We start from the raw sequence: 24,291 nt of genomic DNA, 5'->3' as shown, positions 1-24,291 counted from the left end.
GCCTACAACACATCAGCCCAGTGGAGCTAAAAGATACTTTCAGGTTTTATTCAGACAGCTAAAGTTTCTAGGAAAATATTACTACAGTAAGCTTGGCTGGGCTGAAAACGTGGAAAAAAAAGTCAGACGTGACAAAATCAACCTATTCCCCATTGTCCAAAAACTGGCACATTCATGCTCACATTTACAACATTTCACATGGATGTTATGTAATATACTTATTTACTAGTCATTTTATTTAGGATATTAGCTTTCAAAAAAATGTCAGTTTTGAGGTTTTTGACCGATTTGTCAACAATTTTTTTCTCCTCCATCAATAACCAAACAAGCTTGTTTTGCTAAACACCACCAAAAACTTCAGCTTCAAAAAGTCTTTTGCTGAGCCGACACATTTTTTGTTTGAGTTGAGGTTGGTTTTGAATTTTCAAATCGAACAAATGCGTTTTTGGACTCAACATCGTCGACACATTTGGAGTCGTCGGGAAACCAAATTTTCGTCAATGTTCAAGGCAATTTTCTTTGGAGAAACTCAGACGATTTAGTCTTCGAACCTAACGTTTGCGTTTCTGAAAGCAGCGTTGATGATTTTGAAACTTCGGCGAACCTAACATTCTTGTCGTGAACATCGAAGACTTAGTCTCAAATTTGAAGGAATGTGTTTTTGTAAATAATGCCGGTGTCTCAAATCGAATGCATGCGACGCAAACACCGAACATGCACTTCGACAACTAAAGCATCCGTGTGTTCGTACGTACAGAAGACGATTTAGAGGCTTCAAAACCTAGCATCTTTTTCGTAAACGTCAAAGTTTCATTGAGTAATCAATGAGGCTCGCGTACGTGTTTTCGTGAAAGATGATTCAGCCCAACGTAAACACTTCAGATGCTCTGGCGTTTTCAGCGAAGCCTAACGTGTCCATTCAAAGTCTTCAAATGTTCCGACTACGATGTTGAATCATCAACCAACCTAACGTACGGGTTTTTGGTCACAACATCAAAAAACTCTCAAGCCCTTGACTCACATCATGTGTTTTTGTTTTTTGATTTTTTTTTGGGTGGGGGGGGTACAGGATCACAATAGCGGGTCTGAGGTTGGAACATGAGCTGCTCTAAAAGCACTTGATGTTATTTTTATACTGACAGTGAGCGATAACAAGCCATCGGGAGCATGCGGAAAGCATTGGGGCCGATGTCCCACATGCGTTTCATGAAAGGCGAGGTAAGGAAGGACGTCTGTGATCAATTACCGCCACCGAGGAGGTCAGGCGTGCTTTCCGCGCTCTTTTGTTTGTTTGCGTGTCCGTCAGCGGGATTGCGTAAACGCTCACCGGTGGTGGAAGGGGAGGGTCCGTTGTGGGGATGGGAGGGGGGGGAGAGACATGGTGAGAGATCTCCTCCATCGCCCTGGAATCACAAATACCGTCGAAGAAAAAGAGCGAAGGCGCACACGGACGCGATTCAATAAATAACGGCGCACCTCCAGGTGATTACACGGAGGGTCAGGGCCGCAGTGTTTATTGTCTCTGCCGAGACGTCTGGTCGAGGTTTCAGCAGCTAGACGCCTCAATGTTTGCTTAGCCCGTGCAGAAAAATAGGGCGAGGCACGTTAGATGAAAGGGCCACCATTTTGTAATGTTCTAGAATCATGGACGAATTGCAGAGGAACGTGACTTTTGGACAGGGGTACGTCAAAGCTAATCGAGACTCAACTCATTTAGTCAATTGATTCCAATGGTAGGAGGTGAGTTTTGGAGGACTTCAGTGGGGACTTGACGCTAACTCTAAAATGCTACATAACTGTGAGTGGCATGAAAGAAGAGGCATTTTGTGGGTTGGAGGATAAATACCATCATTCCAAAAGCGAGAAACTCCAAACAACTCTTAACCTCGACACTCCAGTTCACAATCGCTATTTATCAACATAAAAACTTTCTATAAAATTCAGCGGACTCACCAGAGATACTGACAGAGACCTCCTTTCTTTGCAACTGTCTCTTTGTGTAAGCTAGCTTGAGGGGTCATACGTGCTTCTCTCTGAAAGTGGCCCAAAAAATAAATTTCAGCGTTGAAAAAAATGTAGCTAGCAACTGTGTCCAGTCCAGTTTTTCTTGAAAAATGCTTGTCCGGCATTGTCCTTCCGTGTAAATCAAACTTAAGTACACAGGGTACGGTCAACCAATCGGAGAGGTACATAAGACTATTTAGCTGAGCCAATCAGAGGATAGGAAAATTCTGATGTCACTCTGAACCTCTGTGAAGGCGCAACGCGGTCAATCTAAAATCTGATTGTTTAAAACAAGAAGCAACTATGTCAACGGTAAAGGCCTTGAGCAGATTTACATTCCCGTGGCAACATGTATCTACAAATTAAGACCCAAACGACTGGAAACTGCTCAGCCATGAGAGTTTTATTATATGAAACAAAGTGAAAAGACGACTGGAAATAAAGGACCAACATTTCGCGGAATTTGTAAATGGAGGTTTATGCCTCTGAGAGTCTTTTTGAGTCAGCAGAGAAGAAGGCTTGAAGGCCGCCACTGATTAAATCAAGAGAAGATGCAAGTGTGATGTAATCAGACTCACCCTGTGGCACTGAAGCTCAAAAGCGTTTAACTGCATTTTTGGTCGTTCGATAACAGGTGCCTCAAACTCAACATGTCGGGACCGCTGGTGATAAGCCTCTGGGTGTGCATGGGCTGCATTGAGTATTCCACAAAAAGAGGTCCAAGTTTTCCAAAAAAAGTACAACTAATCCAATCTTCTCAATATTTATTAAGAACAGTTTAGAACATGATCGGTTCTTCGGAACATGAACAAAATGATCTGTGACCTGGTCTTCTCTCTACAGACAAACTGAAGGGTGGTATCATAATATTTAGCTGGAAATGGCTTCTTCCTTGGTTACAAAATATTTGACAAGCTCCAAATGCACGAAAGTTAAACACTTGGTCATACTTGGATTTCTGCCTCCAGCAGGCTTGCGGTGAGGGGTCCGGAGTCCAGTCTAATACCGCCCACCCCAGGGTCGCATACGTTGGGTGAGGCGTTGGGGGTCCTGATGGTGAGTGACGAAAGCGAAGGGGAGAATGTTGGTGTCATGGCCGTCGGCGTGAGCCCCGTGTTCCTGGCCAAGGGGGAGTAGGCGTACCTGGGGTAGGAGGGCCGCCGCCGCAGACTGGGTGCCCGTAGTGGTTTGCGAGGTGGCACCGTCCGAACCCCCGGCTGGGCCACGGATGTTATGAGCGGAGGCGGGTGGGCCGGTTCCTCGCGGCCCCCTTGGAGCTGCTGGTCCGGGAGCATCCCAATGTCCGTAAAGACCGACGCCAGGGTCTGGAAGCAAGGCTCCCAATCCAGCAAGTAGTCCCATCTGGAGCTCCCATTCAGACACTCCAGAGAATCTGCATCTTTCCCCTCTAAATTCCTTTCTCTAATCCGTACAAGTAGTCCCTCGCCTCCCCCTTCTTCTTTGAAGTGCTGCAGACCTTCCATGCCGGTCGTGCCTGAGACCAAACATTTACCGGACGATAAAAAGTGTCCTGGCCCAACATTCACAGAGTGGCAAGACGCGGCATCCCCGTCTGGGTTTTCCAAGGTCCGTTTCTCGTTCCTCTTGCAGCAGGGATACTCATTGATCCACTTGATCTCCTGGTCCTCGGCCGTCTCTCCTTCCGCCGAACCGCGGCCGCTCCAGTCGGATGGCGTTTGGCAGCTGGACATGTCACCATTTTTCATTAAGATGCCAGGTTTCATGTCCTGCAGAGAGAAGGCGCGGTCTGGTTGGTTCAGGTCGGTGGCCAGATTTTTTAGGCCAGCCTCTTTGAATTTGGATCTGAGCACCAGGCCGACAAAGAAAACCAGGATCAGCAGGAATACGGCAAGTGAGATGCTCAGACTGAGCATGTGGCCGTCAAGCGGCAGACCAACAACTCCCTCGGCTGAGCTAGAGACATTGACAAAAACCTGGCAGGAAGTTGCCCTCGACCCTGGTCGGGGACTTCTGGCAGACACGGTCAGTTCCAGCAAGTCCTCACCGCCCCGTCTGCGGAACACGGGTCCCGACGCATAGATGGCTCCTAAGGTTTTGTTGATGGAGAAGAACGGGGGTGGGTCCAAAAGGGAGTACTCCACCACCCCATCTGCACCTCCATCCTGGTCCAGCGCCATCACAAAGCCAACGGCATCCCCTGGCTTCGCGTTTCGGGGCAGGAAGAAGTGGTACTGCATCTGGGTGAACAGGGGACTAAACTCGTCCGCTCCCTTGACAGAAATGTGCACTCGGACCGTAGACGCCCTGTTGCCTTTGTCCCGGGCTTCCACCACCAAGCAATACTCGCTCTCATGCTCGTAGTCCAACGTCTGCTGGGTGTGAACATCACCAGTTTGGGGGTCCACGGCCATGGCGGACTCCTTCCTCTCCACCCCACCAAAATCTACGACGAAACAGGAGGACAGGATGGAGTAGGTAAGTTGTCCAAAGGCGCCCACGTCTCTGTCGAGACCCCGAATGGCGCAGACGTGGGTGAACGCCGGGAGGTTCTCTGGCACAGAGCAGTTCATTGTGGGGAACAGGAAGTAGGGACTGTTGTCATTCTCGTCCAAAACCGTGATAAAAACCACGGTGAACGCCACTTTCCGATCTTCCGTTGAGTCATCGCCATCAGACACCCGGATGGTGAGGTTGTATTGGCAGACTTCCTCGTAGTCTAGCGAGGTATTGACCGTCAAAAGTCCAGACTCGGGGTCCAGCTTGAAGCATCCTCTGGTGTTCCCCGAGATGATCTCATAGCGCAACACACTGTTGACTCCCATGTCAGGATCGGTTGCATTGACCTGCACCAGGCTGGTGCCCGTGTGGCTGTTTTCGCTGACTTCAACATGATATTCTGTACTCGCAAAAACCGGCGCATTGTCGTTGCAATCCACGATGGTCACCATGACAACGGCGGAGCTGTTGAGACGTGGCGTCCCTCGATCAGAAACTCTCACGTTGAGCGCATAGTTCTGAACGTTCTCACGGTCCAACGGGCCACACACTACCAGCTGGCCGACATTGCTCATACGATTCTCCGCTTGTGTCGTTTTGACTTCCAAGCAGAAACGCCTCTCTTCGTTCCCTCTGACGAGAGCATAGTCCAGATGCGTGTTTTGGGGGCTCCAGTCTTGGTCGGACGCAAAGATGGTTAGCAGCGTAGTGGCAATGGGCGCGTTCTCCGAGACTGTGACGCTGTAGACATCCTGGGGAAAGAGCGGCGTGTGGTCGTTGGTGTCCAGGATCAGCAAATCGACGGAGGTAACGGTAGAGAGGGCGGGATCTCCTCCGTCTCGCGCCTCGATGAGAAGACGAACGGGGTTGCCGTTGGCAGTGGCCTTGACGGCCTTATTGGTGAAAAGTAATCCTGAAAGACAAAATAAAGGGTTAGCACGAGGTTGGAAGGCAATAGGCTTGGCAAGCATATTGAAGTGTTTTTGTTGAAAGGCGATTTTAGTGCTATTTTGGTGGACTTCTTTCCACATGACACCATGAAGACAATGGAGGAGGCCTTGTTAAATGGGGACTCAGTGTCCCGAGCTTGGGGACCCATGAGAGATGACATATAGTGACGAGTTGAAGAAGACACCGCTCCCTGCTCAGCCTGAAATAGGCCACAAAGTGTTCTTTGTGGAAATAAAGCCCAGAAAGTGGCGAAACTCTCCTAAGGTCCCATCGCGTCATTAGTCAAGGATGCGCCTCCTTGCCTCCTCCTGAAAATGAGCAAAGCCGGGGCTAGCAAGGCGCTAAACCAGCGGCAAAAAAAAAATCTCCATCTTTACTTCCTGGTAGGCTGCCACGTCATCATTTCCAAATATGGGCAGGCTGGCAACCGGGCGCAGTCGTCCTTTCGTGCAGCTGCGGGGCCCTTTGTCACTCGCTTAGCGAGTGCGGTTGTGGAAAAAGGGCCGAACGAGGCAGCGTTTAGTCAGAGCAACATGCTAAGCTAATATTAACCCCGTCGGCGCAAAAGCTACGACGATGCACCTTTATTTTCGGCACACTTTGAAAACCACTGTAGCTAAATACAACGTGCTGTATGTACATAAAGTAAAAAAACTGACAAAAACAAAAAGTTAAAACTAAATTAAGAACATTAAAAACTGTAACCGCAATAAAACGACAACAAATCCGACAATGTCCACCATGGATTATCCGCTTGTCATACTTAGAACCCTGCCTGACAAATTGTACCGGGCAGTTAGGTCCCTTCCAGTGCCGCAACGTGAAAAAATGATCACTTGCGACTAAAATGTCTCTATTTATATGACATGGTAGGGCCACTATTACGGTGCCATAACACATGAACTGTTAACACATCCTTTCTCATGTTAGCGTTACCCGTGCGCCGTCTTTATTTTAACCAAAACCATGTGGACACCATTACGACACACTCGAGTGGCAGTAACATATTACCCCCACTGACCGATTTGTTATCCGTCTTCGGTGCCCTGAATTTTCCACACATTGGCTTGATTAATTTTCACTCAGCTATTTACTGTTTCACAAACATCAGGAGGCCATTTTAGCGAGGGAAGTCGCGTATCGGATGGCGGCATTAGTTTCACTTTTTGCACTCCTCAACAGGAAAGCCGGGCAATTATTCTCATATTTAATGTTCATGTTTCCTCGAGCCCATGAATTACCTTTTGAGGGGGGAAAAAGTTGCTTCGAGGGAAACTACAGCGACAAAGGTACTTGGAAATTAATGAAAAAAATAAGTGTGAACACCAAAAGTTAGATGGTGATTATTTACCCCAACTGGTGTGGCATATGCAACTGCAGCGCTGTCAGATGTTTTTGCAAGTCTGCGTGTGTTTTGACGACCTTCCCAAAACACAAAGAAGAAACTTGGACGCGGACTTAGAACAAAGAGTTATCAGTCAGTTGTGGTCGCTGAAATAATGGCTCATTGTCGCAACGGGCAAAGGGTTCCATAGCCGTAACTTTCTTTTTCACAACTGGCATCTGCGGTTCTGGCAAAAGGGCAGAGATTTCCTTGAGTGAGGCACATTAATCTTCTTACCAGTGTGTGCTTGGATGTAAAAGCCTCGTAAAAGAGACGAAAGCAGCCTGTAGGTGATCTTGCCATTCGGTCCCGAGTCCCTGTCGGTGGCCGACACGTTCAAGACAAACGTGTCCTCCAGAGCCAGTTCGGACAACTCCACCTTGAACAAAAAAAAAAAAAGGAAAAAGTAGACGCAAGACTCACTTATAGACACCGTAGCCCAAATCATTGCAAAGTTTTTGGGCTGTAATGTCTTCTTTTGTGAATCTGATCAGTGACACAAACCTGGTATGAGGCCTGGTGGAAGACGGGCCTGTTGTCATTGACGTCCAGCACCTGGACTTTCAACTCCCCGGAGGTTCGGTGGAGAGAGTCCGATGCCCAGATGGTCAGCGCGAGCTCGACCTCTTCCTCAAAATCCAAAGCTCGGGTCAACGTGACCACGCCGGTGTACCGGTCCACAGCGAAGGCACCTTCCACAGCGGCATCCCCCGCAAAGCTGAAGGTGATGACAGGGGCGAGGTCCACGTCGTTTGCCGTCACCTGCGTCACCACGTACCCCGCCGGTAGATCTACGGAATACGGGCGATGGCATGTGAATCTTCAGTTTTTAAGGTCCAATCAGCGGGAGGTGGTCTTACTCTCGGATAGGAGAACGGCTTCCATTGGGGGGATGGCGGGACTGTTGTCGTTGACGTCCACCACTTGGACCCAGACGATGGCGGTACTGCTGAGAGGAGGGTTTCCTTTGTCTGATGCCTGCACAACAAGCCTGAAATAGGAGAGCATCCATCCATCCGTCAACCCCAGATGACTTTGGGCCAAAGAATTGGTCAAATCACCGGACTGATCCCAGTTCACATTCACACCTGAGGACCATTTAAAGTCCTCATACGTGATTCACATCCTAGTCTTCGACAAAGAATTGGACTAAGGTTTCCTTTTCAGAGTTGTGTTTGCGTACTTGTACGACGACGTGATCTCGCGATCCAGCATCGCGTTGGTGGTGAGGATCCCACGGACCGAATCCAGGATGAAAACGTCGTTATGGTTCCCGGACATGATGGAAAACTCGATTTGGCCGTTTGCCCCGCTGTCGGCGTCGTAGGCAAAAACCTGCAGGGAATGTGAAAAGATTAGCTGCACACTTGTTACCTTGTATGCAAAATGCTGTCGCAATGTTGAAGGGGTCAAAAAAAAATGGAGAGATTGATCCGATACCATGTGGGACAGGATGCCCTACCTGCATGACGTAGGTGTTGCGCACTTGGCCCTCCCGCACGGCAGTCCAGTAGACGTCATGCTCAAAGATGGGGGCGTTGTCGTTGACGTCCCGTAGGGTGACATCCACCTTGCAGTGGGCCGTCCGCCGCCCCTTTTCTGCCAGGACCACCAGCTCCATTCGGGGATTTGTCTCAAAGTCCAACGTGTTGTCCTTCCGTACCCGAATCTCACCTGACACATTGGCAACCCAATTTAGCAAACATATGGTTTCAGGGAAGAAGTAAAGCTGGGAGTATGTCACCCAAAATTTAAAAAAAAAATCCCAATGGCAGACTTCCATTTTCAAGCATGGCTTCTTATGACATTTTTGTGGGTCTACTCATGATAAAGAGCTCTACGGAGTTGGACAGTGCGAAATGAAAGTGGCTTTGTGGAGGACTGAATTCTTTTGAGATCTGGAAGGCACTACTAAGCCAAAATGGCCGCTTGAAAATGAAAATGGCAGTCTTCAGTTTTCAACCATTCTTCTGGCTTTTTTGTGGGTCAACTCGTGATAGACAGTGCTCCCAAATTGTGGTTGACCAGCTTTCAGTGAGCTAAACTGTAAAGTTAATGTATCTTACCTGTTTTTGTGGGTTTTGAATAGGAAACCATGCCTGCTGCCATCCTATTTTTCTGATTTAGGTTTGCAAACCATTTCAGAAAAACAAAACTGATGGTACATAATCTTGAAAATATAAGTGTTACGGGTACCACTCCGTATTATGTGAAGTCTTTTGGAAGTTTCAGCCAAGTAAGTCTCAAAGTGGACAATTTAGTGGAGGTCGCACGAAGGTCAAGTCATGTGACGCAAGTCGCCCACCTCTGGGAAGTAGTACAATCAACAAAAACAACATGAGTATCTCATTATTCTCTCGTATCAAGGAGATGTTTTTTGGGAAGCTGGAACACGATCCCCAATTGTGGGGCCTGGAAGCAATTCATAGATGAAGCAGATAATTTGCGCTTGGCAAAGAAAGATGGCACCGAGTTTTTCTGGGAAAGATGTTTTTGTGGATGGCGTCATGGAAAATAAAATGGCTGATTAGAAGAGAATGTGAAATTAGCATATCGGCGGTAGTTTGAAGAGGGCGACTAGACTGCTGTTTGTCGTTACCTGTGTGGGAATTGATGGAAAACACGCCATCGCCGTTCTCGGGGAATAGGGTGTATGAAATCCTTTCCAATTGGCCGTTGGATTGTTCACCGGCATCAACCGTAGTGATCCACATGCCTGAAAAACAATTTACGTGGTAATCATGCGGAAAAGGGGCCCTCGCACCCGGAAAGTTAGTCGGTGTAGACAAAAGATGTTTGCTGAAAACAAAATGGCAGATTTCCTGTGTGATCTCTGATACGGCTTATTTAAACTTTTTTTTTTTTGTGGGTCTACTCATGACATCCATCCATCCAGCCATTTTCTAATCCGCTTCTACTCACGAGGATCCCGGGTGTGCTGGAGCCCCTTGAAACTTTTTTGTGGGTTTATGTATGGTAGTCTGCCAAATTTCATGTAGTTACATGAAACTAGGTTTGAGGGCTGAAGCTTTTTTCTTAATTCTGGAGGGCAATACTGCACCAAAACAGACAAACCTCCTGTGTATTATGGGGCATGGTTTCTTGAGATTTTTTGTGGGTCGATTCAAGTCAAGTCAAGTACAACTTTATTGTCAAATGCTACTCATTATATACATTCATCCAGATATTTTCTAATCCTCACGAGGGTGTGCTGGTGTCTCTTGAGACTTTTTTGTGGGTTTATTTATGGTAGACATGTCTACCAAATTTCATGTAGTTACATGAAACTACGTTTGGGGGCTGAAGCTTTTTTTTCTTCATTCTGGAGGGCAATACCGCACCAAAACGGACACACTTCCGGTGTCTTATGAGGCATTGTTTCTTGAGACTTTTTTTGTGGGTCTATTCATGATAGACATTCCTGTTGCTAAGTGGAGCAGGATTCACGGACTGAATTCTTTCAAATATTCTGGAAGGCATTATCGAGTGAGAATGGCTTACAGTGGATTTTTAGATGGTTTTTTTTTACTCTTTTTGGTAGTGGTTTTTTTTTCCATGATAGAAATGCCTACAAAATGAAATAAAAAGATTTTTCTCCGTTCCTTCATCTGGACTAAAAAATGTTACTACAGTAATAACAGTACCACTTACCGGCCTTGCTGTTTTCCGCGATGGTGGCGTTGTAGACCTTGTGGGTGAATTGCAAGTCTTCGACTTCTCCTTTGAGGTGGACAAACACCAGGCAGCTTGACGTCAGCGCGGGATTTCCACGATCCGATACCGCCACCCGCAACTTCCTGCCGGAGAACCCCGCCCTCACCCGCCGCCTCATCGAGATTTCCCCTGTCTCTCCATTGATGTCGAATAGGTTCTCATGGTCATCGGGTGGGAAAAAAACAACGGTCCCGTTGGGGCCCAGGTCGGCATCCGTCGCCGTCACCGTGGCGATCACTCGGTTCGGAAAAGTGTCCACGGAGACTATTGCATTGACGGGATGACTTTCGCAGACGGGAGCGTTGTCATTAACGTCGTCCACCAGGATAGTTACAGACACGACTGAGCTCAACGGGCCTTCGTTGCCGCCATCTGTTGCCAGAACTTTGAGGGAGAACTGGGCCCTGGTCTCCCGGTCCAGGGTCTCGGTAGTCCTGATGGCACCGGTGGAGGCGTTGATGGAGAACGCGCCCTGGCCGCCGTCGTCCCTCAGCGAGTACATCACAACACCATTGGACCCGTGGTCAGGGTCCTGGGCTGTGACGCTCAGAACCGCCGCCCCGGCAGGAAGACCCTCGCTGATGGAGGTACGGTAACTGTCCAGGGTGAAGGCTGGGGCATTGTCGTTCTGGTCCAAGATGAGGAGTTGTAACTGTGTGGTGGAGCTGAGTGGGGCGGGGCCACAGTCACGGGCTTGGATGGTCAGCGTGTAGTTCTGATGCTCCTCGCGGTCCAGAGTCTGAAGGGTCTTGATGGCCCCTGAGTGGCTGTCGATGGCAAAGACACCGTGGTCCTCGCCTGAAGGCAATCACATTGGTGACTTTCTTACCGAAAAAAAGTGACTTTTATTTTCAAAAAATATGACTTTTTATAAAATTGAAAAAAACAGTGACAAAATTTGCCCCGTGTGATGTCTACAAATGAGCTGAAAAATTGCTTTCGACGCAGCGCGACACCCTCACCGAGGATGGAGTAGCGAACGGTGCCGTTCTCCCCGATATCCGGGTCGAAAGCTCGGGCGGCGTGTACGACGCCGGGCGGCAGGTTTTCCGGAAGGCTGATCTGGAAGGACGACTGCGAGAAGACCGGCGGGTTATCGTTGTCGTCTAGCACCGAACACAGCACCGTGGCGATGCCTGAAAGGGGCCTCGGGCCGCTGTCACGGGCCTGAACTGAGGACAGGAATCCACATCAGCAAAATGAATCCCCTTTACTTTCGGACACGTTTTCTCTTTGCCTTCACTTTTTGTCCACATATTCAATTTTTTTTCTTTAGAAAACATACAGCATCATTCTGGTGCACTTTGATGTCACTCGGCCTTTTCTGGTTGTGCTTTTCATTATCGGATTTCATGTCAGCTAAAGTATTGGGAGACACTCCCAATTGTTAGCTTCCGATACTTTTTTCGAAGCAACTGAACCGCCGTCACTTTTCGACACATTCCGTCTTTGTCTCCACTTTTTCCTCCACGTATTTGAGTGTTTTTCTCCGATACGCGCTGAAACTTACTTCTGGCCCGTCATGACACAAATCTGTCTTCCCTGTTATTATATTTCATGATCACTTCTAATGTGGCTGAAAACTAGAGCTGAACAATTTTGCAAAATAATCTCATTGAGATTTTTATTTTCCTCAACATTGGTTGTGTTTTTGTTTTTTTTTCCCTCCAAATTGTATCCTTTGCATTCTACTACACTGCATTGATCATTTGAATTATTGTTCAGCCCCGAGGACAACAGCTGCCGGTTTTGACTTTTTTTTAGCAGCTGAACCTCTTTTGCTTGTTGTCATATTTCATCTTTGCCTCCACTTGTCCTCCACATTTTTTCAGTATTTCACTCGAGTAAAGAGCCCGCCGTGATTCTGGCACCGCTTTACATCATTCGGCTTTTCCTGTTATTACATTTCATGATCACGTCTAATGGTTCACCATGTTGACTGATGGGCACATCTGAAAACAGTTTGCTGCAGCATGGGTGAAGTGAATGTTATTGGAGGTGGGGGCTGGGGGTGGTCCCACCTCTCAGGGTGAAGCGTGACTGCTGCTCTCGGTCCAGGAAGGCCAATGTGGTGATCAGGCCGGTGTACGGGTTGATGCTGAAGAGCTCGTAGCCCGGACCCGCTAATAGACTGTACCACACCACTGCGTTCTCCTCTGGGGAATGCATTCACCAAAGGTCAATTATCCGTCATAGAAAATAAAATGTCTTCTTCCTTTTTTTTTTTTTTAAATTAAAAAAGTCGATCTGGATTTTTTTTTTTATTTATTAAGTCACCTTCCTATGATAAAAGCAAATCTTTTTTTTTTTTGTGAGGTGGCGCGGGGGGGCAAAAAGTCTGTTTTTTTTCCCCCCTCAATCAATAATTGTTATTTTTTTGACTTTTTTGTTGAAATATTTTTTTAAATAAAAACATTTCGTAATTGATTTACTTTTTTTTAAAGTCTCATTTTTGGAACAGAAAAAAAATAAAAAATAAAAAAATTTAGAGGGGGGACGAGGGGACAAAAATACTTGATAATTTGCATCTTTCCCAAGAATTTTTAGTTACTTCCGTTTTATATCAAAATAGTGTCACATTTGCTTTGACAAAGGCATCCATGTCATCCCAACATTTTAGGTGCGTAATCGTGGACAACGAGCACAGACTTTATTGTCACAGATGGCTCCGATTATCAACATCATCACCAGAGGAGACCTTTGACAACCCCCCGACCCCACCCCCACAAGTTCCCCGCTTGCTGTTTTTGGACTCTACTTACCCCCTAGAATGTTTGCAAGAACCCCCGGCAAATCCCAACCCCCCTGAGGGGTTAAAAAAAACAAAAAAAAGCAAATACCCGAAGCTGCCGTCGAAGCAGCAAGAGAGTTTTGAACAGAGCTGCACTGTCGGCAGCAGCAAGCCAAATAAATGCTATTGAGAAGGCCCCCCGTGTTAAAATAAACGCCTGTGATTAGAGGTTAGACGGGTGAGATGATTTCTCGGCTTTCTGTTTATTTCCTTTGTGCAAGCTGACGCTTTTCATGAACTGCTGGCAAGAAAACGATTGCATTGCCGTAATTGGATGACGTGGATGACATTGTGAGCGCATGACTAACTGGAGCGTGGACTATTTTTTTCCTCTGCGGGTTATTTGTACAGGGTCAACGATACGGCACAATGACCCATTTCAACTGTGCAAGGTGGTGGTGGATTATTTCGAGTCATTTTTTTTTTTTTTAAATTTGAATCGTGGAAGGCACGGGTCATCTTGGATCACCGGCAAGGAACGATCGTATGACAGAAATTGGGCCTTCAAAATACCCGAATCCTCATCAGTGGCGGACACTTGGACCACAGTCTGCCCGGGCTCCCTGTTTTCCGCCACGGTGGCGACGTAGACGTCGCGACTGAAGACTGGCGGAGAGTCGTTGACGTCGATCACCTCGACTGTCAGCATCTGGCTGGACGAGAGCGGAGGCAGGCCGGCGTCAACCGCGGCCACCCTCAGCCGGTGGAGACGCGCCGTCTCAAAGTCCAACGGCGCCGAGAGCCGCAAGAGGCCTGCACGGTGAAAACACTTAAGTCAGATTTGAAGTTGAGCTCTTTCAAGATCAACTGACCTCACCTCGCTCCAACTCGGGTTCAATTCAATTTTATTCACAGAGCAGACGTCGGTCAGTCGGTACCTGTTTTCTCCTCCAGAGCGAACAACCCTCTCTGGTTTCCTGTCAGCATGATGTAAGAAACCATCCCGTTTTCCCTTTCGTCCGCATCCGACGCCACAAAATGGTGGAGCAGGCTCCCTTCCGCCACATTTTCTGCCACCTGGACCACATCCGCTGACTTAAACGTGGGCTGATTATCGTTGACGTCCATCAGAAAGACTCTCGCCGTCACCGACGCGTGCCTACGCTCGACCCGCCTCTCCGCCAGGTCGCTGGCGGTGATGGTGAAAGCGTATGCCGGGCTGGTCTCCCGGTCTAGTGGCGCCGCCACCATCAATCGACCACTCCGTGGATCGATCTGGAAAGGGAAGCCCAGGGGCGAGGCGAGGGAGTACCGCAGGGCGCTGTTCGGGTATGTCCCGTCCTCGTCTCTGGCGCAAAAGGCAAACGCCAGGGACCCGATGGGGGCGTCTTCCATCAAGGCGATCCTTATCATTTTGTCGGTGAACCACGGCGGGTGATCGTTCACGTCCTCTACTGTCACAAATACCCGCATTGTTGTGTGCTCGCCCGCGTCGTCCTCGGCGAGCGCAGTGAGCGAGTACTGGGCAGCCGTCTCGTAGTCCAGAGGCTGGTAGATGTAGATGTCGCCCGATTGGGAATTGACGCCAAAGCGTGAGTCACCGTCACCATCGGTGATGGAGTAGACCACTTCCTTTCCGGGAGACGCGATGCTAACAGAACCAATCACGGTGCCCGGCGGGTCGTCTTCTCGGACCCACAGACGTCTGACTACTGTTGGGGAGGCTTGTCTGGACTGGTCATCTGACCCATACACCTGGAAAGGATTCACTCCTGTTAAGATTTAATGTGTGGTTGGTTGGTAGCTAACAGAGAGGTAATTGGTAGCAGAATCAAACAGAATAATTAATCAACAAAGGGGGGGGGCACCATGTTGGGCACGCTCATTATCAGCTGCACCACCCAAGGTGACGTTGAAGCAACGGTAGCGGGCTGTCGGTGCTAACCAGATTGCATGCTCTACTCTCCATCTTTTTTCTATCCAACTTATCCTGTTGAAATTCACATGAAACCGGAGCCTGGAAAGGAGGCTGAAAGGTGGACTACGCCCTGGACTGGTCGCCAGCCAGTGGCAGAGAGCATTCAGCGACAGACCACCATTCACTCTCGACCCCCCCCGTGAACTGAAACCCTGCTGCCTGCACCAAAGTCAGCTCATCTCCTGCTACAAAGGGTAAGCGTGTCGATTGCTGCCCCCCGGTGGCAAATTTGTGCAATGCGGTGGGGGAAATTGAGAGGAAAGTCTCATCGAGCCACAAGTGTACCTGCACGTGAATGAGTGCAGTGTCCTCTAGTGGTGGTGATCCGCCGTCCCGGGCAGTCACTTGGAGGATGTAAGCAACTTCGGCGCTTTGCTTGAACAGCGACGTGGTCCTGATGTCTCCGCTCTTACCGTCAATCTCAAAATGTCTCAAACGTTGACCTTCCGCACCGACTGATAGACGCACGCAGAGGGTGTGGGGTTAAAGAAATTGGATCAGTCTACTTTTAAAGGAAATGACTCACTCAGATTTGATAGAAAGGACTTACCAGTTAGCAATGACAAAGTGACCGTTCCATTTTCACCTGCATCCAAGTCTTTGGCAAATGCGTTTGTCACCAAGGATCCTGGTGGGATTCTGGATGATATCTGACAAAAGTAATGAATACACACACTTTCAGAGAGTAAGTCAAGTTAAAAAAAAATAAATAAAATCTTCGTTCTATGAGGGCATTTTGTTTTGTACTGACATCACGGTGCCCAGATGGCTCAGCTTGCGAATGTCACATGACCAAACCCAGAAATCAGGGGAGCCTAGACAAACAGACGTGTTTGTCCAGTCTCTCTCTCTCTCTCTCTCTCTCACACACACACACACACACACACACACACACACACACACACGCGTAACGCTCACCTGGACATTGCGCTCCTTGCTAGCCGGCAGGTGCCTGAACTGCGGCGCGTTGTCGTTGATGTCCGTGACCAGCATGTGGACGCTGGCGGTGGCGTTGCGTCGTGGGCTGCCCTGGTCGACAACCATGACCTCCAGCGTGTGCTGGTTGCGCTGTTCCCGATCCAACTCCATCCAGTTGACAATCTCGCCTGCGCACGGCAGGAAGTTGAGGATGCGCGTCATAGAAGCACGCAAAACGACAATTTGCTGTTGGATGGGTAATTGGGTGGTGGGTGCGGAGTACTAGTCAGAAACTGACTTGATAATCATCACCTCAGAGTCAACTATAGAAAAAAAAACTGAATTCATTGAATCCCTAGTTAGTAGGAAGTTGGTAGGTACTAGTTTGTATGTATTTATTAAGTAGGTTGTTAGTACGGCATACTAAGGAAGCGTCATAGGTGACTAGATTAGTGTAGCTCGGTTGCGACTTAGCTAGTTCGTCAGTACAAAAAATCGGTAGTTGGTTGTGTTGGTGGGTAGATTAGTAATTGCCAGGTCGTAGCCTTACCCGTTTCAGCATTGATGCGGAAGAACTTCCCATCCGAGATCAGGATGTACGACAGCCGAGCGTTTTTCCCAGAGTCCCGGTCAGTGGCGCTGACCTGTCCAACCGGCCCCCGAGGCCACGGCCCCTCCGGCAGGACCACGTAGTACGTGGCCCTGCTGAAAACCGGCGCGTTGTCATTGACGTCCAGCACCAGAACCGCCACCGCTGCTGTGGCGTTGGCCTCGCCCAATGTGGCGACCGCTCTGAAGCGATAGGCTGATTCCCGCTCGTAGTCCAGATCATCGGAGAGGTACAACCAACCGCTTCCGGGATGGATCCGAAAGGGAAACGGAGGGGAGCCCACTTCCTCCTCCAGGGAGTAAACCGGAGTCGCGGTGTCGGAGCAAGTCCCGTGGATCCAGTGGGCTCTCAACTGGATCACTCTGGAGTCCCTTTGGTAGCCCTCGCCAATCTCCACCTGGTACACCAGCATCTCAAAGGCCAGGTTGTCACCGGGAGAGGCCGGGTCCACGTTCACCGTCAGCCTCAGGGTGGCGCTGCGCGAGGGATCCCCGCCGTCTTCGGCCGTGATTTCCAACACAATTGGGCTGGGGATAAATTTGAGGAAAAATATAGCAATTAGTGCTCCGGGGGGGGGCTCAGCGGGGTGTAACCAAAAAGTGGAACCATACTTAAAATGTGAGTACACATGATACGCGGGATATATTGAAATACATTTGAGGATGTCTGTTTTCATGGTAAGAGGAGCAGAGGGACACATTTCAACACACAGGATTTCCTTGAGCCCTATTTACTACTTTCCTATCAGCCTGGGCTTTGGTGCCATCTTGTGGCATTTCAGAGAATAACTTTTTGGAACCCGAACGGTTCTTTGGTTCAAGTCATACCCGCCTCGAGGGTCCGCCCTCAGTGTTTGGTTGAGTGTCACCGTTCCGAGGTTTGGGTCCACCGCGAAGACCCCGGCGTGCCGACCTCTCAAGTGATAGGTCACCTGGCCACGGATGCCGCTGTCGTCGTCGTGGGCGTGGGCGATGTACACCGTGGCGCCCGGTGCGGTGTTTTCTGACACAAAGACGGCATCCTCGACTTTGGGGAATACGGGCGTGGCGTCGTTTATGTTGGTCACGGTGACATTAACCCGCGCCTCGCCGTACACCGGGGAGGTTTGGTCATAGGCTTGGAGGAAGAGCAGGGCGTACGGTCGAGTCTCGTGGTCCAGAGGCTTCGCTGTCCTGATCAGGCCTGACTTGGCATCCACGGCGAACAGCCCGTGCGGGTCGCCGGAGGCGATGCGGTAGGAGACGGATTCGGCGGCGTCTGCGAAGCACAAGATGACTTATTACTCCTAACCCGTGTCACGGGGGAGTGTGCACTGGGTCCTCCAATTTGGAGCATTTTGGACCCTTTCGGGCCACTGTAAATGTTTGCTCGTTTTCCGCAATGAGGAAAAAAAATATCAAGTTATCAATCAACATCAATTAAGATAAAAATGACTCACAAGATGACTTATTACTCCTAACCCGTGTCACGGAGGAGTGTGCACTGGGTCCTCCAGTTTGGAGCATTTTGGACCCTTTCGGGCCACTGTACATTTTTGCTCGTTTTCCGCAATGAGGAAAAAAAAATATCAAGTTATCAATTAACATCAATTAAGATAAAAATGACATTCACAACTATTTTAACTTTTTGAACAGTGAGAATTTTGTTTTTTTCTGGGGGAGGGGGCGTGGTTTAAATGTCATTATCTTTTTCTTATGTTTTAATGTGTTCATGTGTAATTACAGCGTCATTAATCCCTTGAAGTCAGTGTTTGTCACATCCCGCATTTATAAGATTACAGACGATCTTAATGACGCCTCGGACTAACCGTGTTGTTTCTGATTTTAAGCCTGAAGGCTTTAATCCATTAATTAATGAAGTGGCCTCATGTGTCTCCTCTGCCGTCATTACGGCATCAGCCTTGCTTCGCACACTTCCAGTGTTTTTAATCCCACCCACACAAGCGCACCAAACTTTGGCGGCGCTCTGCAGTCGCCTATCGTTTGTCATCTGTTGCTCTACTTAAAGGGGATTAGGGATTAAAGGGCAGTCTTCCTCTTTGCCCTTTTCACATTAGCACATTACAACCCCCCTGCACCCCCAAGGGCTGTGTTGCCTTTGATGATTACGAAAACGCGTACGGAAGGTAAGTCAAAGATGTCGTCGCTTTTAATGTCATATCAAAGCACGTTCAAAGGATTCATTTAAGGTCGTTCAAAGGATTCATTTAAGGTCGTGCTTTCTTGTATGTTGCTTGAAATAATGCATCAAAGACTCGTTATCTTTGATGTCGAGATTCCAGTGTCCACATTGCCTTCGATGATCATTAAAATGCCGTCATGTCCTGGTGCCAATCATATTTAGTCAACGTGCTGTTTTGTCAAGGCCACTCTGTCTTTGATGTCGACCAAAATTATACATCAAAGACTTATGATAGACTTTGATGTTTTGATGATTATGGAAATGTGAACTTTTAGCTATGTCAAACTCTTCATTGCCTTAAATATTTTTAAAAACACATTACGTAATATTTACAAAACCGCCTCAGAATTTCAATTTCAGCGCCTGCATTGCCTTTGATGATTAACGAAAACAGGCACTTCAGGAACGTCAAAGACATACGTCGAGAGTTCATTTTTGATGTTTTCAAGAATGCGTTCGTGAGGGATCGTTAAAGACGCAGTCGTCTTCAAAATGTTTATGTTAGTTACATCAAAACCTCTCCGTTGTCTTGAACGTTTACAAAATGAGCGGGCGTGAAGACCACGTCGTCTTTGATGCTTCCGAGACGGATGAATTCAGGCGGGCGAGCAAACCTACCCAGCGGGTTTGCGGCCCGCACGGTGCCCACACTGGAGCCTGGTTGGGCGTCCTCTGGCACGGTGAAGGTGTAGCAAGATGTCTGGAACACGGCCGGAGCGTGGACACTCGTCAAGACCTCGACGATCACCTCGGCCGGTCGGACCGATGACACGCCCCCGCCGTCCTGCGCCGCGATGGATAACCTGATGCTGGCGGCGCCCAGGCGAGTCAACGAGGACGTGAGGTACAGCGTTCCTGGAGAGAAAACGTGACAGAGGATTGATTTGAACCCGGACCCCTGCTCCAGCTATGCTAATCTGCTAAGTAAAAAAAAAAAAAAAAATCAAGGCAAATCTGGACAAGCCTGCCCCACTTCCAGCCGTCAGGAGGATTTACGCACACTAGGACGTCGGATTTATCCTGGAGTTCTGATTACCTGTTTGTTTATCGAGGGCAAACAGAGCAGACGTGTCGCCCGGCAGGATGTGGTAGGTGATGCGGCCAAAGCGACCGTCGTCCGCGTCGGTGGCCGCCACTCCCAGTATCTCGGTGCCGGGCGGCGTGTGACTGCTGACGCTGGTGGCATAGCGCTCGGGGTTGAACACCGGCGCATTATCGTTGAGGTCCTGGATGTCAACGTGCACGAAGGTGTGTGCGCTGAGGCCTCCCTATATCAAGCCAAGAACCAGAAAACAAAAATATTTCATCGTTGAAGTAACTAAATTATGCATTCAGCTACACATTTTTAAAAACATCAAAGACGATTTGGTCTTCAACTGGATCTTTGTGCCCGAATTGTTTTCAAGATCAAAGACAAAGGAGGGTCTTTGATCATCCCAGCGAAGTACTTTTAGAAGCAAAGGCATTTTGGTCTTCAACAGAACATTCTCATCATCAAATACATTCAAGACTCTTTGACACAGGCAAGACACAAATGCAAACATCAAACACAAATTTCATCTTCAACGAAGCCTAAGTATGCCTTTTCATAAAGACGAGTTTTTGAACGGCCTCAAAAAAGACGTACACATCAATGTCATCAAAAGAAAACAACGTTTTTTTATGTCCCAAGCATAAGGACACTTTGATCCTCTCCTCTTTCATCTATAACTGCTTCGGACAACAAAGTGTATGCAGAAAAGTGGTGAAGATTGCACGACTGTCTTGTGTCCTATGTGTTGTGTTGTGTTATTTTTGTTATTTTGACTTCAAAATGGCGCCGCGAGAGTGGCTGCCTTTCCAGCAGCTCCTATATTTTGTTGTTCTACTTCTTCCTTTCATAACTTTGCTGCTGTGTATTGGGAATTTCTCCATTGCGAGACTAATAAAGGTTTTCTTATCTTATCTTATCTTATCTTACTCACTTCAGCCAACATCAAAGACAGTTTCGCCTTTTTCAGAACAGTCTTTGTTGTTCGAAAAATTGTAAATTTACCTTACGTATGCAGTTTTGTGAACCTCAAAAACAATGTTTTTGACATGTAGTACATACATTGTAAAAATCAAAGAGTCATCAATGATGCCAATGTAAAGTTTTTTTCTAATATCAAAGATAATTAAAAAAATCAAAGACAAGTTTCCAGTCTTTGTGAATGTATATATTAGTGTACAGACCGGATCCTCCGCTCTGACCAGAATGTTGTGGACACTCTGTCCGCCGTCTCTATCGATGTCCCCGGAGACGCACAGCTCTCCGGTCTGTGAATTAATGTGGAACAGGTTTTGGTTCTGACCCAACTCCTCAAGGTCATCAGGCAGAGAATAGACCAGAACGCTAAACTCTGGACTGTCCGCATCATCGGCCACAACCTATTGAAAAAAAAAAATGATTGGAAATGTTACTAGTTATTAGGTGTAGTGCTGTTTTTTCGTCAACATCAAAGAAAATGGAGTCTTCAACAAAAATCATATTAGAATTGTTCATATACAAAAAAGCCAATGTAGTCGTCGCTGAACTGAATGTATGCATTTGCAGAAACATTTCAGTCAATTTAGTCTTTGTTGAGCCTAAATTCTGTGTATTCATTCACATCAAAGACAAGTTAGTCTTTGTTGAACCTAAAATGTGTGTTTCTGTAAACATTGAGTACGTACTTGCAAAAAACAGGTGCCGGGAGCGCTGTGTTCCATCAAGCTAGCATTGTAGAGTCTTCGCTGGAACGCCGGCTCGTTGTCGTTGACGTCTTCCAACACCATGCTGACGGTGGCGCTGGTTGACCTGGCCGGTTCCCCTTGGTCCTCAGCCATCACCAGGAACAGGCACACGTCCGGCTGCCTCTCCCAGTCCAGGTCTCCGGTTGTGAAGACCAGGCCGGAGTGCGCATCCACACCGACCGGGCAGTCCCAGTCGGGCTTGAGTATAGAGTAGGTCACGTCACCGTTGACTCCCTGGTCTGAGTCCCGGGCCTCCATCTGGATAACGGATGTCCCCTTTGGGACGTCCTCTGAGATCTGGACCACAAACATGTCCCTCTCAAAGACTGGGTCGCAATCATTGGCGTCTGCCACCTTCATGAGAAGAACGGTCTCGCTGCTCAAACGGGGGGTCCCAAAATCCGAGGCTTGAATCCGCAACTGGTAAAGATCCTTTTGTTCCCTGTCGAGCGGGGCGCTGATGCACAATGCATACAGGAAGTCGTCCGTCTGTTTGAGGGCAAACTTCCCGTCACCGCCCTCAAGCTGGACCGACACCGTCTCGCTTTGGTCATCCGGGTCCGACACAGAAATCCGGGCCACGTAGTCTCCGATCCTGGCGGCCTCGGAGACCAGCGTGTCCCCGGTCTCGCTGAGGAACAGCACGCTGATAACGGGACTGTTGTCATTGACATTCTGTACTTTCACAACCACCAAGGTGCTGCTGGACTCTGGCTGGGCTCCGTTGTCTCTGGCTGTGATGATCACCTCGTGCAAAATCTGCATAAAACATGAACAAAGAGTGTCGTTAGCATGACAAACCGGAACAAGTGTAGAACTTCTATAATGTGTGTGATACCGAAGCACAAGGAGTCGATCAAGGCGAGGTAATACGCATGCGGTACCTGTGCTTCAAAATCCAGTGGCTTGTTGAGAAAAAGCACGCCGCTGGTCTCGTGAACGGAGAAGAAATCGTCAGGGTCGCTCTGTCGCCGGTTGATCTGGTAGCTGACCCTGGCGTTGTCGCCCTGGTCCAGGTCCACGGCGCTAACTTGGCACACAGACGAGCTGACCGGAGCATTTTCCGGCACGGCTGCGTCATACTTGCTCCGGTTGAACACAGGCGGGTTGTCATTCTCATCCAGTACCCGGATGTTTACCCGCAGCCTTCCGGTCCGGGCGGGGATGCCGCCGTCAAAGGCCTCCACAGTCAGAGTGTAAAAATCTTGTGCTTCTCTGTCCACTCTGCTGTCCAGAACCAGATCCAGGCTCAGGTGGTTTCCGTCAGCACTGCGCTGCTCCAGCCTGAAGATCTCCCCCATTTGGGCCTCTCGGATCCGGTATCCCTGGGTGCCAAATTCCCCTCCATCCTGGTCCTGAGCTCCTTCGAGGTGGAAGCGGCTACCAGGTGGGCTGAACTCAGACACCCTCAGGTCCACTTCCTCCGAGGGGAACACTGGCGAATGGTCGTTGACGTCCTCCACGTTTATACGCACTTTGACCACCTCTCCATCAAGGGTGGCAACCACAAATTCGTAGTGGTCACGGGTCTCTCGGTCTAGAACCGTTGTTGTGGAGATGATGCCCGTCTCCGGGTCAATCTCCAGATCGCGGAAGACGTGCGAGTCGCGGCTCTCTGAGATGAAGAAGCCGACGGTCGGCCCGCTCAGACTGGTAGCCAGGTCGCCGACCACAGTGTGAGCGGGGAGCCCCTCCGGGACGGACAGAGTCAGGTTGGAGGCGCCTGCCCAAGGAGGGCTGCGCAAGAGCACCACAATCAGCAGCGTGTACGCACTTTGCTGATACATCTCTCACTTATTATTTTTCGATCAGATCAGGGGTGTCCGAATTAGTTTTTTCTAAGGGCCGCACACAAAACAGTCCATGGATGCAAGTGTAACTTCTTCAACTTCATTTAGCAGGCAAAAACTGATCCATAGTCATCAAAGTTAAATACAACTGAACTGTACTTGGGCAGTGACTCTTCCCATACCTCGAGAGGGAACCGGCATACCACGACCATACTTCAATGATTGAGATCGGTTTAGTATTTTTCAAATGAGAGAAGGTAAAGGATATATCATAAAGACAAGAAACGTAGCGAGTAGCAGCAAAATCGCACTACATTCTACAACCGAAACAAGAGCGATCAATGATTACCTTGACACAAGGAGAAGGTGGAGCAAATGATAGCGATTCTGAGGCATGTCTTACCTACCGAATGTTGTATGATTGATTGGTGGAAAAAAAGCAAGTGGGAGGGGATCAATCATTTTCTCTCTAAATCTTACAATGCAGGCAAATAACACGGTCATTTGCTAATTGTAGGAAATGTCGCCGATCCCTGAAAAACTTCAGTTTGGACACCCCTGGATTAAAAAAATTAATGAATTTAAAAAAATAAGTTACACTGCAGATCTCCAGTTGAAATGTCTGTGCACCTCTCCGGTGCAAGCTCCTCAATGGATGCACCCGCGACCCCGACTGACTGCGTGCGTGTCCCCATCTGTGCTGCCTGCTGCCCTTGCCGCACTGCTAATCAGGCCGCCAGATTACGCCGCCACCAGACGTCACGGTGCGCTCAGGGCGTCCGGGAATAAGATACAAAG

The 24,291-nt window shown here is 48.6% G+C and overlaps 1 protein-coding gene across 1 annotated transcript; it reads right to left on the bottom strand.

The window, feature by feature from the left end:
- Nucleotides 1-20: 20 nt before the first annotated feature.
- Nucleotides 21-24,128, bottom strand: dchs2 (dachsous cadherin-related 2). The gene is made up of 23 exons (XM_019862563.1): nucleotides 22,588-24,128; nucleotides 21,644-22,462; nucleotides 21,164-21,358; nucleotides 19,986-20,217; nucleotides 19,568-19,804; nucleotides 17,596-18,025; nucleotides 16,709-17,295; nucleotides 16,159-16,346; nucleotides 15,791-15,890; nucleotides 15,526-15,695; nucleotides 14,201-15,017; nucleotides 13,836-14,075; nucleotides 12,553-12,687; nucleotides 11,494-11,703; nucleotides 10,469-11,329; nucleotides 9,417-9,533; nucleotides 8,280-8,491; nucleotides 8,001-8,152; nucleotides 7,678-7,808; nucleotides 7,322-7,608; nucleotides 7,055-7,196; nucleotides 2,809-5,395; nucleotides 21-1,867 (listed from the first exon to the last, which is right to left on the bottom strand). The coding sequence occupies exons 1-22, from the start codon at nucleotides 23,488-23,490 to the stop codon at nucleotides 2,949-2,951; spliced, it is 9,612 nt and encodes a 3,203-aa protein (XP_019718122.1). The 5' UTR covers nucleotides 23,491-24,128; the 3' UTR covers nucleotides 21-1,867; nucleotides 2,809-2,948.
- Between the last annotated feature and the right edge of the window lie 163 nt (nucleotides 24,129-24,291).

Source organism: Hippocampus comes, unplaced genomic scaffold, assembly GCF_001891065.2.
Source record: "Hippocampus comes isolate QL1 unplaced genomic scaffold, H_comes_QL1_v1.1 scaffold7, whole genome shotgun sequence".
NCBI lineage: Eukaryota > Metazoa > Chordata > Actinopteri > Syngnathiformes > Syngnathidae > Hippocampus > Hippocampus comes.
This window is presented reverse-complemented; position numbering and strand designations above follow the sequence as displayed.

Excerpts from the sequence above, each read along its gene's own strand:
- dchs2 (XM_019862563.1), bottom strand. The coding sequence starts at position 23,490 with ATGTATCAGCAAAGTGCGTACACGCTGCTGATTGTGGTGCTCTTGCGC. Across the intron at positions 22,463-22,587 it reads CACTGGATTTTGAAGCACAG|ATTTTGCACGAGGTGATCAT; the intron begins GTACCGCATGCG and ends TGTTTTATGCAG. Across the intron at positions 14,076-14,200 it reads CGCTCTGGAGGAGAAAACAG|GCCTCTTGCGGCTCTCGGCG; the intron begins GTACCGACTGAC and ends TTCACCGTGCAG.